The sequence below is a fragment of the Elephantulus edwardii genome, unplaced genomic scaffold, assembly GCF_000299155.1.
Source record: "Elephantulus edwardii isolate Elephantulus edwardi_28Jun2011 unplaced genomic scaffold, EleEdw1.0 scaffold00006, whole genome shotgun sequence".
Taxonomy (NCBI): domain Eukaryota; kingdom Metazoa; phylum Chordata; class Mammalia; order Macroscelidea; family Macroscelididae; genus Elephantulus; species Elephantulus edwardii.
Genome location: NW_006399756.1, coordinates 34733758 through 34750588, shown reverse-complemented (window position 1 = coordinate 34750588; position 16831 = coordinate 34733758). Strand labels below are relative to the sequence as shown.

The 16831-nt window shown below is 43.7% G+C and overlaps 1 protein-coding gene across 1 annotated transcript in view; it reads right to left on the bottom strand.

Moving 5' to 3' along the window:
- Positions 1–16831, bottom strand: part of PIK3AP1 (phosphoinositide-3-kinase adaptor protein 1) — a 153063-nt gene that overhangs the window by 3856 nt on the left and 132376 nt on the right. The window contains exons 14-16 of the mRNA XM_006880206.1: positions 9683–9838; positions 6037–6107; positions 4421–4539 (exon numbers count right to left, since the gene is read on the bottom strand). Coding sequence (XP_006880268.1) covers positions 4421–4539; positions 6037–6107; positions 9683–9838 — 346 coding nt within the window. The remainder of the gene's footprint in view (positions 1–4420; positions 4540–6036; positions 6108–9682; positions 9839–16831) is intronic.

The following is a 16831-nucleotide window of genomic DNA, read 5'->3' as shown; positions in this document are numbered from 1 at the left end:
CTGCTGAAAAGGGACGCTGTGGGTTTCAGGGTGAAGATCTTCTCTCACTACTCTAAAGGGCCCCTTTGGCAGTAGGAAACACATAGACTATTATGGAGAAAAGTTCAAAACCAAAGAGACAATGGTTCAGCAAGATTCTGGCTTTTTCTCCCTCTGTGTCAGGACCTAATCTATGCATAAAATGATACTGTCAATGATCCACTCTCAAGACATCAAGAAGTAAGGAAGTGTTATGGAAGATATAACTCATCTGCTCTTGTTCTTGTCACCATCTGCTTTCCCCCTTTGTTTTTTTCAGCTAAATATTGCAAGAACCTAGAGCAGAGGGAAGTGTACTGTCTCTTTCCACCAATCTATACTTTCTCTGCAATGTGGCATCTACAAGGCGGATGGCTTGATGGCCAGTAATTGAGGAACTTAGCTTAACAAGTCCAACCTAAGCAATACCAATACATCCACCACTCACTTATTTACACAATATACATTTATTAAGCTCCATTTAAGGGGTCCTGGTAGCACAGCACTTTAGCATTACCATGATAATCAAACAGTTAACAGCTTGGAAATACTCAGCTTCTCTGAGGGAGAAACACCTCTGTGAACTGCTTCCATAATAATCACAGGCTAGTAAACCCTATTGTGGTTGTTGTTGTTATGTGCCACCAAGTTGCTTGAGATTTATAGTGACCTTATGTACAATAGCTGTCCACCCTGCTCTATCCCTTGTCAATCTTACTGTCTCTGACACACCTACTCCCATTACCCCAGTCACTGAGTCAATCCATCTCACCAAGGGTCTTCCTCTCCTGCACTGTCCCTCCACCCTCCCAAGCATGACATCCCTCTCCAAGGACTGGTCCGTCCTTGCAACATGTCCAAAGTATGTCAGATGAAGTGTCAGAATCCTTGCCTCCAGGAAGTAGCCTGGCTTCACCCTCTTCAGAATGAACCTGTTTGTTCTCCTAGCAGTCCATGGTATATTCAATACTCTTCTCCAGCGCCACAGCTCAAAGGCATCAATTCTCTTTCTATCATCCAGTTAAACTCCATCATGTGAAGTCACTATGAGTGAAATTTGACTTGCTGGCACCTAATAACAGCAACATAAACTAGTTACTCTGCCAGGTACTAGGGATAATACAGTTTCTATTCTCAAATGGTTCACCTATCTACTCAAGGTCCACAATGTAGAATGTATTACAACAAAAATATTTGAGGAACCCAAAGAAAAAGCCTCTCTCTGCATTGAAATGTCAGAAAAGGTTCCACAGAGGTCATAATGTTTAGACCAAGTCCTACATGATGCATGAGAATTTTCTAAACAGATTGAAAGAAAGTAGAGAAGCCACATTCTAAGTAAATATACAAGCAGTACAAAATGGTATGGTCCACTGGGACTCCTTCGTATAAAAGATGGCTGAAACTGAGGCTAGATGGGGCCAAAGCCTGCTACAGAACTCAGAAAGGCATTCTAAGGCTTCTATGCTGGGAAGTGACATCACCAACCATTTATGCTTTAAAAAGTGCACTCTGGTTGTGATGTGGAGGAGGGAGTGACTGGAGGCAGGGAGATAAGTGTAGGCTACCATGATGAACTTCACACTGACAGATGGAGAGGAGGGGGTGGATCTGAGAGCTGAAAGGGCAGCAGGATGGACAGAGCCTATAGATACAGTGAATGTAAAGTGAGCTGTGAGGGAGGCAGGAATCAAGGATGAGTTTTGGGGTGTGAGGAAAGGACACAGATGGGATTATCTCAGGTGTGGGATTTATGAGCAGGTGGTAATTTGGAGAAGACAATGGGAGGTGGTGTGACGAGTTCAGTGTGGGGCTGGAGATATCTGTGGGACATGAGTGTGTAGATGGATAGCTAATGATAGATAGCTGCTGTCTTGTAGCAACCGTAGGCACAACAGAACATCGCCTGGCTCTGTGTCATCCCTGTGGACACCAGCACACCCCTTGGTGCAGCTATTGTGCCGATTCATCTCACAGAGGGTATCCTTGGCACTCTGGGCCCTCAAGTTCATCAAGCAGCATGTCCTTCTCTAGTCATTTATCTCTCATGATGACATGTTCAAAACACAGAGTCAGACAGCGTTGTCACCCAAGGGTTTTTACTGGCTAATTTTCTGGAGTAGAACATCAGGACTACCTGGTCCATCTCAGTCTGGAAGCTCTGAGGAAACCTATCCACCATGGTGACCATACTACTAACTAAAATACTGATGGCATAGGTCCCAGCCTCACAGCAACACACAAGCCACCACAGTATAGCAAACTGACAGGTGGTGGTATCAGTGTGGAGGAGCCTGGAAAACATCAGGAAAGAGAAAGCCGAGATGGAGAAGGCAATCTGGAATCTTTGTCTACTGTTGTTGTTAGGTGCCACTGAGTCAAGTATGACCCAAAGCGACCTTATGAACAACAGATATGAACCTTGTCCTATCTTGTGCCATCCTCACACATCCTGATACACGTGTAGAGCCCACCATGGCAGTTACTGTGTCAATCCACCTGGTAGAGGGTCTTCCTCTCCTTCATTGTGTCTCCACCTTGCTGAGCAACCTTTCTGAGCATCATGTCCCTCTACAAGGAATAGACCCTCCTAGAAACATGCCTGAAGTATATGAAGTAAAGCCTCATACTCTTTGCCTACCAAGAGCACCTGGCAGCACCCTTTCCAAGACATATTTGTTTGTTCTTTTGGCCGTCCATAGGAGGTTCAGAGCTCTTCTCCATCACTACAGCTCAAAGGCATCAATTCTTCTGTCATCCTTATTCACTGTCCAGCTCTCAGATGCACAACAAGTGATCAAAAAGACCATGGTCTGGATCAGATGCATCTTAGTCCTCAAACTGACATCGTTACTCCTCAATAATTTGGAAAGGTGTCTAAGTGCAGACTTACCCAGTGTAATATGTCTCCTAATTTCCTGGCTGCTGGTACCAAGGGTGTTAATTGTAGATTAAGGTAAGATGAAGTTGTTGATAGTGTCAATCTTTTCTTCCTCTCTCATGATGTTGCCTATTGGTCATTTTGATTGAATGAACAATCAGGTGTAAGCTGGCCATTTTGATTAAATTAACAATCAGGTGTAAGTTGTTCAGTCATTTTTATTTAATTAACAATCAGTTCTGGGCTAGAAGCCTCTTGTTTAAACCAATTAGGGCCTCTGGAATTAAAAGACGATTCAGACCTGCCTGAAAACCTCTTGTTTCAAGAAGCTGAATTCTGGAAGGTAGGCTGTTTTCTGTCTATTGGAAGCAATTAAATCTCTGCAGAGTAAGTACAGAGATGGACCAGGGTTGGATGGAATGACTAGAAAGATGATGGCTTCCCTCACCAGTGCTCTTCGTCAGGAAGCAGACATTAGGGAGAAATGTAAAGAGGAGTTACCAATTCCTAGAGATCAACTATGAGAAGGAGGTCAGCCTTCTTTCCTCTCTGTGGGTCAAAAATGTAAGTCATTCATCCGAGTGGACTATTTAATTCTCTGTTCAGTGGTCTTGTTTCATTAAGACAATTGCATATATGTGATGAAACAAATGTGTATTTGAAATGTTTTATCATATTCTAAATACACACAAGCCCCAAGTTCTATTAATCACAGATAACCACTATTTCTTTAATAAAAAAATATTCTCCTACTTTTCTCCTCCACCTTTAATTCAATATGGTTACAAATAACCCAAACTAATTCATCTGCCATTTCTCTTCACACACCAAAAGGCATCGCAGTTTCTATTTTTACTATCTGGAACCTGTCCACTGTGGTCTTATTTTTCTCTTCCATTAACAAAATGGAAGAGCTTCATAGCTTTGGTTTCAAGTTTGCCAGCTCTTGTATTTTAAGAATTTAGACAACTGTCCTCAACCTTGAGGACTGAAAAGGTGTTGGTTCTTGAACTTCCTCCTGTGATACCTATATTTCTTTGGACAGGTGTCAATATAGTGACTAAGACACTGGATCCTTCAGTTAGGTGTACCTGGACTCGCCACACAGATCAAGTATCAATTCAGTCTCAAAGCCCTAGTTTATGTAGCTGGGATAGTATTCAGTATCTACCTCTCAGGATAAAAGAGAGAATTAAATGAGGTAATGCATTACAGTGTTTGCTGCAGCCACTGGCTTAATCCATCTCATTAATGGTCATAAGGCTTTTCTCGGACCTTTTCTCAGGCTCCTCTCTATCGCATGTCCTAAGTACGTGTGATGAAGTCTCCTCATGGCCTCTCATGGTCTAAGGAGTGTTCTCATTGCACTTCTTACATGACAAAATGTCTTTACTCTTCTGGAAATTCATAGTATATATTCACTCTTCTTAAAACACCGTAATTCAAAGCATCATGACCCCAAAACCTACTCTCCCCTGGAACTCAGAGAGAGAAGGACAAATCCATGAGTTTCAGTATTACCTCTGGGAAGCAGCTCGAGGAGGCACCCTGGGGGGCCTTTCAAGGTGCACTGGGGGGGTTCCGTCTACTTGCAGGGGGCCTGGACTCCGACTTCTTGTAACCTCAGGGACTTCGTTATCCTATAGCAAACCAGATGAGAAAGAAAGGTAAAAATGACATGAAACAACCAGCAGAGGTGGACACCAGGCTCCAGAAAGCCTCGCTATTCTTCTCAGTCTTTGGCTGAAAGTTATCTTATAAGCTGTTTATCGACGCAGTAACATGCAAGCATCTCTCTGTTTCTTCCTGGCCTCACTGAGGAAGACAATCTATCTCAAATCACCACTGCTAACCTGGACATTAAGTCACTGCTACCAAGAGGATGGTCTCTCATCCATCACCATCATCATGACTCTCCCCGAGAAAGTGTTAGAAAAATGCAGACTCTCTTCTGTTGTTACTGTGTGCCGCTGAGTCGGAACCAACTCCAGGCTGACCTTCCAGCGGGTTTTCAGAGACTTCCCAGCCTTCTCCTGCAGAGCAGCCGGTGGATTTGAACTGCATGCCTTTCAGATGGCAGCACAGCTCCTCACCCCCAGAGCTCCCTACCTAGGTAGGGATTCTGAATCAGAATCTACATCTTAACAAAGTCTCCATGTAATTATCACACATACTAAAAGCTTAGAAGCATTATTCTATTTAATCAGAGTGTAGAAAAGAATAACAAAAACCCAACACTGTCACCGAGTTGATTCTAAACTATGGAGTCCCTGCAGTGTTGCAATCTCAAAGGCACACGGTTCGAATCCACCAGGGACTCTGTGGGAGAAGGATGGGCAAACTTCTCTTGTGGGATTAACTGCCTCTGAAAACTCCCTTGAGGGTCAGCTATGGGTTGGTTCCAACTTGATGCTACAATACTACAACAATAACAACCACATGCATTCTGTGCTCTGGAGAATGTTCAATAATTTCTCAGAATTGGACTGTCAAGCCTTTCTTTCAAGGTATTCTGGGTGAACTTCCCACCTTTTATTTAGGAGCCAGGTATGTTAACCATTTCACTACTCCAGGATATCATAGCCATGTAGTGCTGGGAAAAATGCATTTTTAAATAAATGTTCGTTTTTGGGAAAACAGAACTCATATTGGTCCTCAGTCACAGGGTAATACAAGCCGTGCACTAAAGGAATTGCCCACCCCTACTCTTTTCGGGGAGGCTCCCAGGTTGGCAGAATGTCTTCCCTTTCACCCCAGATGCTGCTCACTGAATCAGGGAAGACATCCTGGACTAGGATCTTGGCCCAAGGTACCATCTTCCTCTCTGCTCCAAAGCACTTGGAGAAGCAGTGTGTAATAAGAGAAAAGGCAGGCATGCACAGAGAAGCGGGATGAAGGAAGGCATGGCCTGGGGGACACACAGGCAGCAGTGCCCTCAAAACCCCTGGGCCAGGCCTTGGAGGAGTTTCCTGAGGCCCACCCCACTCCTTCCCACAAGCGTCTTCTGTGGTTTAACTAGTCTGAGTGGATTTCTATTTCTCTATGGATATTTCCTTCAGAGGAGGCGTCTATCTCTTGCACTGAAATGGCCCCTGACTAATATGAGATAGAGGGGAGCGGAGTCCCCCAGTTCTCACCTCATTGTCACCCTCCATTCCGCTGCTCACGCTGAGGAGACTCCGAGTGCTGGAGCGGTTACTGGCGCTGCCTGATGGGGAGGAACAAGATCAGCCACTCAAGACGGCATTCCCTCGGGGAAAAGAAAACTGCAGAACCCTTACAATTGTCTTTACTTGGGGGGGGGATTACATAAGCCTTGAATATGGAAATTTAAAAAATAGTGCTCAGTTTTTCTTTCTGATATCTTTTAAATTATAGTTTATGCAAAATAGTGATCTTTTATTAAGGGTTTACCACACAGTTTTCAAAACATAACACTGAATTCCTATGACAATTTTATTTTATGTTAATGCTTGTTTTGAAAGACATGAAAGCAAAATTCTTTAGTCCTCAGTTGTTCTATGAGTATTTTTTTAAAATCTGCAAAGAAACTTTGTTTTGTCACTTATTTAGGAGTTACAGTGAACATGTGCACACTGCACATACACAAATACACACTTTCTAAGGAAGGGACAGGCAGGTTGACGCAAAACAAAATACAAAGTGTACATTCAAAAGTACAACTTATGTACATGGTAGAAATTATGACAGCACGTGTTTAGGTTCTTAAAGGCTTTTGATACCCTCGGCACAGCCTACTGAACAACTTCCTAGAAATGTTCTGTTGTTCACTATCTAATACAGTAGAATTGGTGGCTTAGTGGTAGGAAGCTGTACTGCCAACCCAAAGGCATGTGGTTCGAATTCACCAATTGCTCTGGGGGACAAAGATGAACAACTCCCTCCTTGTGATTACATTGTGTGAATATACCACAGCTTCTCTATCCATTTGTTTGCTGATGGGCACTTGGGTTGTTTCCAACTCCTTGCTATTGTGAACAAAGCTGCAATAAACATGGGTGTGCATATATCTGCTTGGGGAGCAGTTAATGGTCTCTTTGGGGGATATTCCCAGTAGTGGAACTGCTGGGTCAAATGGTATCTCTATTTGCAACTTTTTGAGAAAGGGCTATGCTGCCTTCCACAATGGTTACACCATTATACTTCCACAAACAGTGAATAATGGTTCCAGTTTCTCCACCATTTGTTGTTTGCTGTTCAGTTAAATTTTGCTATTCTTACTGGGGTGAGATGATATCTCATAGCTAGGGATTTTGAACATTTCTTCATGTGCTTGTTGGCCACCTGAATGTCTTCTTTGGTGAAGTGTCTGTTCATATCCTGTGCCCATTTTTCAATTGGATTATTTTTTTTTCAATTGGATTATTTACCTTTATCTTGTTGTGGTGCGATGTAAGTAAGATTTAGAATTCCTCCTAGGTGAGATAAACTTGATCTTCGACTCCACTCTCGCTCTTTTGTCCCTTTCTTTTTGATAATGACAACCAAATGTATGAAAGAAAGGAAGCTCCATCCATTATAATTGTCAAACTAGAGCACCGAAAGTTAGCTAATACCACTGTAGAGGGGGAACAGAGCCACCTGGCTCCAGTCTGCACATCGGCCTCAACTGGTTGTTGCAATCAAATGCCTATTCAAGCTTTCCAGCCAAAGGAGGACTATTTCCTAATTAGATTCTTAATGGGTCAGTGAAGGGAGGATTCTCAAAAGTTACTCCATTGTTTTCTGAATTTGTTCTACTCAGGGCTTCAGACCAGCTCATTCAGGTTCCACACCCTGCTGAGAACTGGCATTTCCACCCCAGAAACACAGGTACACCACTTTTCATTGTGCTTTGTTTTACTGTCTCTCAATTTTTCATAAATTGACAGCTGTGGAAACCCTGCAACAAGTCCACTGGTGCCATTTCCACCCCCAAGAGCACACGCTTACTTTATATTTCTATGTTACTTTTTAAAACTTTTTAAATTTTATACTGGTTTATTTACAAAGTTCATATACATTGTTTTTCACACCTGATCTTTCCCATTGCCTTCACATCCCCCGGCCCCACTCCCTCCACCCTCTATGTCACATTTTAGTAATTCACACAATATTTCAAACTTTTTGATGATGCTGTTGTTGTTTAGATGCTGTTGAGTCAGAACTGACTCATGTCTGACCCTCCAACCCATAGCTGACCCTCCAGTGGGTTTTCAGCGGCAGTTAATCGCACAGGAGGAGACTGCTGATCCTTCTAGTGGCAGAGCTCCCTACTTAAAATACTCACTGGAAAAGTTCTTCCCTGCAATATTCACTTTATTTCAGTGCGCTGGAACTTAACTTTAAATAGCTCCAACGTATGCCTATACTAGATCAGAATCTATAGTGTGACAAGATTTGCAGATGCCTTTTATGTAAATCTATCAGAGGCCAAAGAATCACCTGAGAATCTTACTTACTGCAATTCAGTGTAGGTAGAAAGAAAAGGCAAATTCTCAGCAGGCATTTCTGACCCAGAATGGACTGGTTTGAAGCTCTGGTTCCACCACAGTCAGGGAGGAACTGTGAATAGTGCTTAAGAGTCGTGGCTTTGAATGCAGGCTGCCCGAGTTCAAATCCTTTCTCTTCAGTAACTAGCCATGAATCTAAGGCAAAGTACTAATACTGGGTCTCTCTGCAGAAGCAAGCAGCACATATTTCATAGATTTATTGTGATAAGAAATCTGTGGAAGAAGCTTCCACAAAATTAACCTGAGGAGATCTGCTGGCATAATGCATAACAGTGTTGTTGTTGTTGTTGTGTACGATCGAATCAGCACAGACCCAGAGCTGTCTCACCCGCAGGTCTTCAGAGGCAGTAATCACACAGGAGGAGAATGCCCATCCTTCTCCCATGGAGCCACTGACAGATCTGAACCACACACCTTTGGATTGCAGTGCAGCCTCCTACCACTAGGCCACCAGAGTTCCCTCAATGCATAACATGTTGGGCTGTGAACCCAAAGGCTCATGGTTCCAATCCACCCCACAAAAGGCAGAGAGGCAGTCTCTTCTTGTAAAGATTTACAGTCCAGAACATCCAACGGACGGGCTTCAGGAGTCAGAACTGACTCGACAGCAGTGGAGTTTTTAAAATTGGTTTGGTTTGGGTTTTGGATTATCCAAGAGTTTCAGTATATAAACTAAAAATTCATTACCATCAAACCAGAACTGACACATAGCTGACCCTCCAGCAGGTTCCCAGAGGCATGGGAGGGGATTGCCCATCTTTCTCCTGCTACCAAATAATAACTGCTTAATAATTAGGGAGATCTGGTCGCCTAAGAAGCTGCACTACAATCTCAAAGGCAAGAGGCTCAAGTCCACCAGGTGCTCCGCAGGAGGAAGGATAGGGAATCTCCTTCCATATGATCTACTGCCTCTGAAAACCTGCTGGAGGGTCAGCTATGGACCGGTTCTGACTTGTCGGCATGCAACAGCAGCAATAAATTACTATTATTAAAGTTTTCTATTTATAAGAGACATGACAAATAACTGCAATCTGTTTGTAATCTGCCAGCAATCTGTTTTTGGAGATACTGTATAAAGGAACTTTGGGTCCACAGATAAGAGAGATTTCCTAGGTGGAATATTTCTATTTCTTATGCCTCACACTCATATCAGGTTCCAACTGAGACCTTTTGGCCATAACAGAACACCCTAGACCAAAGACCGGAATGACAGGACCAAAGACAGTAGCTGGCACCCAGCTGTCAGGCTCCTGGGGCCAGCCGGGCTTACTTGCTGTGCTGGAGGTACTCTCTGTTTTCCAGTCTCCTCGCCTGAGCTCCGTCCTGGGCGGGAAGACGCTCTTCCTGGGACCACTCTCATATACTCCGTACTCCACTTTCCCAGGCAGGTTCTGTGAATGCCGAATTGGGACTGTGATCTCCAAGTCTGGAATGAGAGAACAGAGGGTTGAACTTCAAGACGCCAGGCCACCATTGGCCAAAATTTCCAGCTGTTTCTGTTCCACTTGCCTCCTTCGCCTGAACCTGGAGGCCCCTGGGATAAGAGGGCCGGGAATGAAGGAATGAGAGAAAAGATGTAAAGTAGGGAGGGGAGGCTGGAGGAGAAGGAAGACGATGCAGAAGACATGTCTTACTCAGATCACGTGAAACTCTGGAGTCCTGGGTGACAGAAGACAGGGGTGGAGAAAGAACAGAAAATAATGCAAAGAACATGCAACTAGAGAAAAGGATTAGGCTCCAGGTATGTCACGCAAAACAACTCTGACAGTGTCTCTGAATCACTGCCCTTATTTGGTCCAAATAATTATAGGCTGAGTACCGGTGGTGCAGTGGTTAAGTATTTGACTGCTAACTGAAAGGTCAGGTGTTTGAAAAGACTGGCCGCCCCACGGGAAATCAGATGGCAGTTTGCTTCTGTAAAGATTCTCAGCCTTGAAAACCCTACGAGAGAGTTCTCTGTCCTATAGGGTCACCAGGAGTGAGACATGACTCGATGGCAGTGGATCTGACTGGAGCCATGCCCATAAGGCATAGCTCTGAGTGCTTCCACATTTTCAGCTCATTTAGTCACCAAGCACATACTTCTCATCATTCCTTTTAGAAACCTGGGGGCAGAGAAGCGAAATGACAAGACCCTGTCACAGAGTTGGCAAGTCGAGAAGCTGGGATTTGAACCCAAGTTCCAGAACCCAGACCCTTAACTCTTCCAAATGTCCTCTTGGATCCCCTACTAAATAACAGGAGAGAGCACCTCACAATGGACAGCAATGATCAGAGAGCAACAGAGGTCACTGAAGGGTGTCTAGCAGGCACGTAATCAACAGAGGGATGTGCAAGGCTGGCTGGTGGGTTCAGACCCCACATACAGGAGGACAGGGTATACTTTGCTCTGCAAAGCACTAAACAGACTTTCTCACTTGATTAGCCCCACCCAGTGGTTTATCTTTATTCCTCTCTAGACTCTGCCCTGGATTCTTCGTGAGCATAAAAATCGGCTACAAGCAGAATATATGAAAATGAGGTGAGCTCCATTCATCGTCTCTGCTTCCTAAAGAAAACGTCCCTCAAGTCAGTGGAAGGGCCTCAGGAGGAGGTGTAAGCGCCTCCTGCTTTCAGGGACCTGTGTTCTTATTATCACAGTATCACTTCCTCGTCCACGTGGACTCTTCTATGACAAGGGTGCGGCAGGAAGTTCAGGGAGTCCAGGGGCCAGAGATGGTGCCAAAACCATGAATCCACAGAGGTTTGGTAAATACAGACACTACAATGGTGTGACCAGGTAAGCACAGGACAAGTTAGTCACATGGTAGAAGTTCTGCACTGAGGAGATGAAAAAGGTGGACTGCTGGTGTGTGTGGTGTGTGTGTGTGTGTGTGTGTGTGTGTGTGTGTGTACATAAGCTCTCTTCCTTCTTCTTGTTATTGTTAAGTGTCATCTAGTCATAGGTGACTCATAGCGACCCTATGAACAAAAGTCCCGGACACCTGTATAACTTTTGTCCTTTCTCCAGGTTCAAAGGGTTTCCAGAGGCAAGCTATTATGGAAATGGATGCCACTCCTGCTTTCAAGCTTGCAGAGCTCCACCAAACACTGTCTACCATAGGTAACCATTATCGCATTTGACATCAGTGTCACAGTGTTCAGCTTCACAGCAACTATGAGTTACGTCTGTACAGCAAGTGGACAGGCCAGGGTTACGCGACCTAGAAGAACGCCTAGAGCAGGCTCCCCACCCTTATTTACCCTTACTCTAAGGGTCAAGAAAACAAAAAGATTCATCCTGGAGAGGGTTAAACCAGGCTACTCCTTGGAGGCAAGGATTCTGGGGCTTCATCTGACATACTTTGGACATGCACGGAGGGACAGGTCCTTGGAGAGGGACATCATGCTTGGGAGGGTGGAGGGACAGCGCAGGAGGGGAAGACCCTCTATGAGATGGATTGATTCAGTGACTGGGGTAATCAGGATGGGTGTGTCAGAGGCAGTATGATTGGCACAGGATAGAGCAAGGTTTAGGGCTGTTGTACACAGGGTCACTATGCGTTGCAAGCGACTCGATGGCACATAACAACAACAAGGGTCAGGGCTGTCCACCCACCTTTGAAGGCCAAAAAGAACAGTAACACACAACGAAAAAGATCCCAGAAACTTCTGTTGCCTGAAGCCACCATGGAGACACCAGCCATCCCACCAGATTAGCTGGCTGACTTCCAGAGTGGAGGGAAACTCCAGTTCCCAAGCCTCTTCCTTCTAGGTAAAGTGGATGGTCCAAGCAGAAAACAATTTTTCATGCACTTGGGCTCCCTTGGTCACAACTGTGCACTGGAAACTCCCACTCATGCATGGAGCAACAGGAGCAGAGGAAAAGATCTGGAGTATTCTCACTTGGGTGTGATTCTGACCTAGCTTCACTCAGGGGGCTCAGGTCTGTCTAAGGTAACTTCATTAAAGTCACCTTCTGCCCTCCGAGGAAGCAAAGTAAAATATATGGGTAGTCCTCTGGCTATGAACAAGATCAGTGCTTAAGTGCAGCTTTAAGCATCTGTAGGTAAGTTTGAAAAAGATGAAAATGATTCTTGCTTAGCCTTATTTTAGTGCAAGAGAAGCAGTTCTGGTGGTGCCTGCGTTGAGTCATTTGACTCCAAATAAGAAAGTTGGTGGGACCTCCAGTTGTCCTGTGGGAGAGAGATGAGGCAGTCTGTTTCTGTGAAGATTTACAGCCTTTGAAATTCTATGGAGTAAGTTGTCTCTGACCTGCAGGGTTTTTCTAAATTGGAATCAACTCAATGGTAGTGGATTTGATGTGAGGAGCCCTGGTGTTGTTGCAGTGGATAAAGCTCTTCACTGCAAATGGAAAGGTGAGCAGTTCAAATCCATCAGTCACTCTGTAGAAGAAAGACGTCACCTTCCATAAGATTTACGGCCTTATAAACTGTGACACAATTCGCCTCTGGCCTATGGGGCAGTATAAGCAATGGGCTTTATTGAAAGAAAAGGCTTGAAGTCTTTTCAATTATTTAAAAGCTTCTAAGGAACTTATATCTAGAATTTATAGAATACTTGAGCACCACAAGATAAAGGTAAACAACCCAATCAAAAAATGGGCACAGGAAAAAACAATTATGAGATATCATCTCACCCCAGTAAGAACAGCAAAATTTAACAGAACAGCAAGCAACAAATGCTGACGAGGTTGTGGAAAAACTGGACTCCTTCTTCACTGTTGGTGGGAGTGTAAAATGATGCAACCACTGTGAAAGGTGGTGTGGCGCTTTCTCAAAAAGTTGCAAATAGAGATACCATTAGATCCAGCAATTCCACTACTGGGAATATACCCCAAAGAGACCATAACTGCCACCCAGGCAGATATATGCACACCCATGTTTATCATGGCTCTGTTCACAATAGCAAAAAGATGGAGACAACCCAAGTGCCCAACAACAAAAGAATGGATAGAGAAGCTGTGATATATTGACACAATGAAATACTATGAAGCACTGAAAAACAAAGAACTCATGAAATATTATATCAAATGAGTGACCCTGGAAGACATTATGCTGAGTAAAATATCTCAGTCACAAAGGGACAAATACTGCATAATGACACTGTTCTAAAACAGGACTGACATGGGGTTTAGAGAAAAACTAAGACAAAAGAGACAAATAATATATACTGCATTGAAACAGATGAGTAGAAATGCTTAAAAGGAATATATGATTAGGTATTATTTGCATGACAACAGTCCAAAATAAGAGCTGCATAGTAAAGTTAACTCGGGGGGGTAGGGTGGGGGTTGTATAACAATGAAAGAATTTTTTTTTAAAGAGAAAAGCAAACTGGCGGGGGGTGGATAGGAAGGAAAATGTGGAACAATGAATGAATGGAAATCCAAGTTCTCCACAAACGTTCATTAAAATCTCAAATAAAAAAGATTGAACTATCAATGACTTCTTCTTACTTGGATCTACAATCCATAGTTGGTACCACCAGTAAAGTAAAAGCAGGAGACATGTTGCACTGGAAAAATCTGCAGTAAGGGACCTCTGCAAATTACTGAGAAGCAATGATGTCAGTTTGAGGACTAAAGTATTTTCAATCATGTTTCTATTCTATACTACCAAGAGCTGGATAATGAATAAGGACAACAAAAGGATTGATGACTTTGAGTTGTGGTGTTGGAGAAAAGCCTTGGATATCTCATGGACTGTCCAAAGAAAAAACTGGTATGTATTTGGAGAAGGTACTGCCAGAGCACTCGTTGGAGGCAAAGATGATAAAACTTAATTTCACATACTTATGCGTATGGCTAGGAGAGGCTATTCCTTGAAAAAGGACATCATGCTTGGAAAGGTGGAGGGTCAGTTAAAGAGAGAAACACCCACAATCAGATGGATTCTTACAGTGATTGTAGCAATTGGACTCAAGACCATTGGACACTTAGTCCAATGGCCTAAGAGATTGTGAGGATGGCACAGGATAGAACAGAAGACCTGCTGTTCATAATGTCCCTCTAAGTAATATTTAACTCAATGGCACCTAACAACAATAACATGTTATATAAAGAAATATTTGCTTTCAAACAAAAGCACTCTAAAATCTGTATATTTCAATTAGCTAGTTTAAGTCTCTATTCCTTTAATTGTTTATAGACAAATAAAAGGAAAACTCACTCTTTTGCTTGAAAAAAAACTCAATTAAAAAAAAAAGCTGCACAGGTAGCAAGCAAAGATGATTGTGGTGAGTTTGGGTCAATCATTTCAAGGTAAAGATGAATGGACATAGCCTCAAAAAACAAGGATGTGTTATACAGTTGTCAGTAAACCAGATGCCCTAACCTAGGGACTCTTTGCCTGGGGGGGGGGGAACGAGGGTCAAAAGTTTTAAAATTCAAGTAGAGCCAGTCTGTCTAAAAAATCCTGATATTTCTTAAATAAAGATCCAATGACAGGAATAATAATTCACATTATTATACTGGATAATACTTTCATTATTGTTATATCTTGCTCAGGCTTCACTACTTCTCCATTAAGCAGGTAGATCAGGTATGACCACAAATGATGAAACTGAGGCATAGAGTCACCCAGATCAAACAGTGATTAAGTGAAGAACAGAGATCAGAACTCCAGGTATTCTGGGCCCAGTCTTCTCCTCTCTGTCCTGCCTAGAACTGCTCAAAGACACACCCCAAACACAAATACTGTCTTCTTTCCGGGGCCAGGACACTCATGATATAGGATTATCTCCAGGTCTGACTGACACCAGTTTTCCTCTGAGTTCCTATGCCATCTAAGCTCAGCGTCATTCCAAAAACCTAGCATGGAAGAAAACGTGCCAAATTATAAACAGATTCTTAGTTTTTCATTATCGTGGATTGCTAACCCAAATTAAAGCATTTTTTTTTCTTTCCTAAGGCAAATGAGTTTTCCAAATTAACTGTTGGTCTTTGTTGTTAGAACAGATGATACTCATAGCAGTAACTGCAGTTGGCTGGCTGTCCACTTCCGTCTCACTTCCCCAGCCCCTTCAAGGTTCCTGGGAACCACCTTCCACACCATCCTTTGGGAAGTGAGGGGAAAGGAAGTGCCAACTAAACCATGTTTCTTTGAGAAAAAAAAAATTAGACATTGACCATTCTAATCTGGACTTCAGCCAGTGGTAGCTACAAATCACTTAATGAGAGCTTGGTTAACCTGGGATGGACCCTTTTGTTTGAAAACCTACGACTCTAAGGCCAACCTTCGCAGGTGAGTCCTCACCCCATGCACTCACTCAGAGATGCCCTGCCTGAGAAGGCACCAGCTGGTCTGTGCAACTGTGTGTGACCATGAGAACGGGCGTTTTTTTACAGTGTTACTATGTGTCAGGCACTATGCTAGGCACCCTAGCTCATTCCATCTTCACAGAAACTCTAATGGAGTTGGCATGCTTATCTTGGCCATTTTATAGAAGAGGAGTGAGGCTCAAAGAGGAGATGTATGTTTCCCATGGTTCCCAGATAGTTGGGTATTAACAGTAAACAAGAGTTGAATCCCAGCGTACTAGCTGCAGGGTCTGTGTCCATCCCCCTCTAATTCACTGCAGGCAGGTCTGTCTCACTTCATTAGGGTCAAGATCCTCAGAGGAAGGCCAACAATTGTGTGGGTGGAGAATGTGGTCAACCCAGCTCTTGAGTCCAGAGTGCTGGGCACTCATACTTTCAATACTATGATTCCCTGGCCTTCAAACACAGGGTGCACTGCCAAATCACAGGTCTCCTGATGCCACCTGTATTTAAAAGCTTGAACTCTTCCATTTAATCAAGGTTTCTATCTTTGGATTAATGTGCTCTGGGTTTAAAAAGTGCTTCAGTCATTTTAACACCTAGAGCCCTGTCGTGTGACACTAGGACAAATGTGCAGCCTGTAAGCCAGATTTTCCACCTTTTCTCCTTCCACCTCCTCTCAGCTGGGATGGTAGACAAATGCAGGCTGCAGCAGCATGAATGTTAAATCCAGACACCCAAGCAGACGTCTTAGGACAGCCTATAAGATTAATATTCACCTGCTGTTAGCTGTTGTAGAGTTGTCCTCCAACTCATAGTGACGTGACCTCATGCACAATAGAACAACACGCTACCTGGTCTTACACCAACCCCCTGATCAGCTGTAGATCAGACCACTGTAAAATTTACTAAGCTATCACTGTATGCAAAACTGTGTGCTAGGCATTGTGGGGCATTGTTGCTGCTGTTGTTGTGTACTGTCCAGTTGGAACTGACCCACAGCTGACCCTACAGAGGGTTTTCAGAGACAGTAAACTGTAGGGAAGGAGACTGACTACTCATCTTTCTCCCACAGAGCAGTTGGTGGATTTGAACCATGCGCCTTCAGGTTAGCAGTATAGCTCCTTACCACTAGGCCACCAGAGCACCAACCTCCTG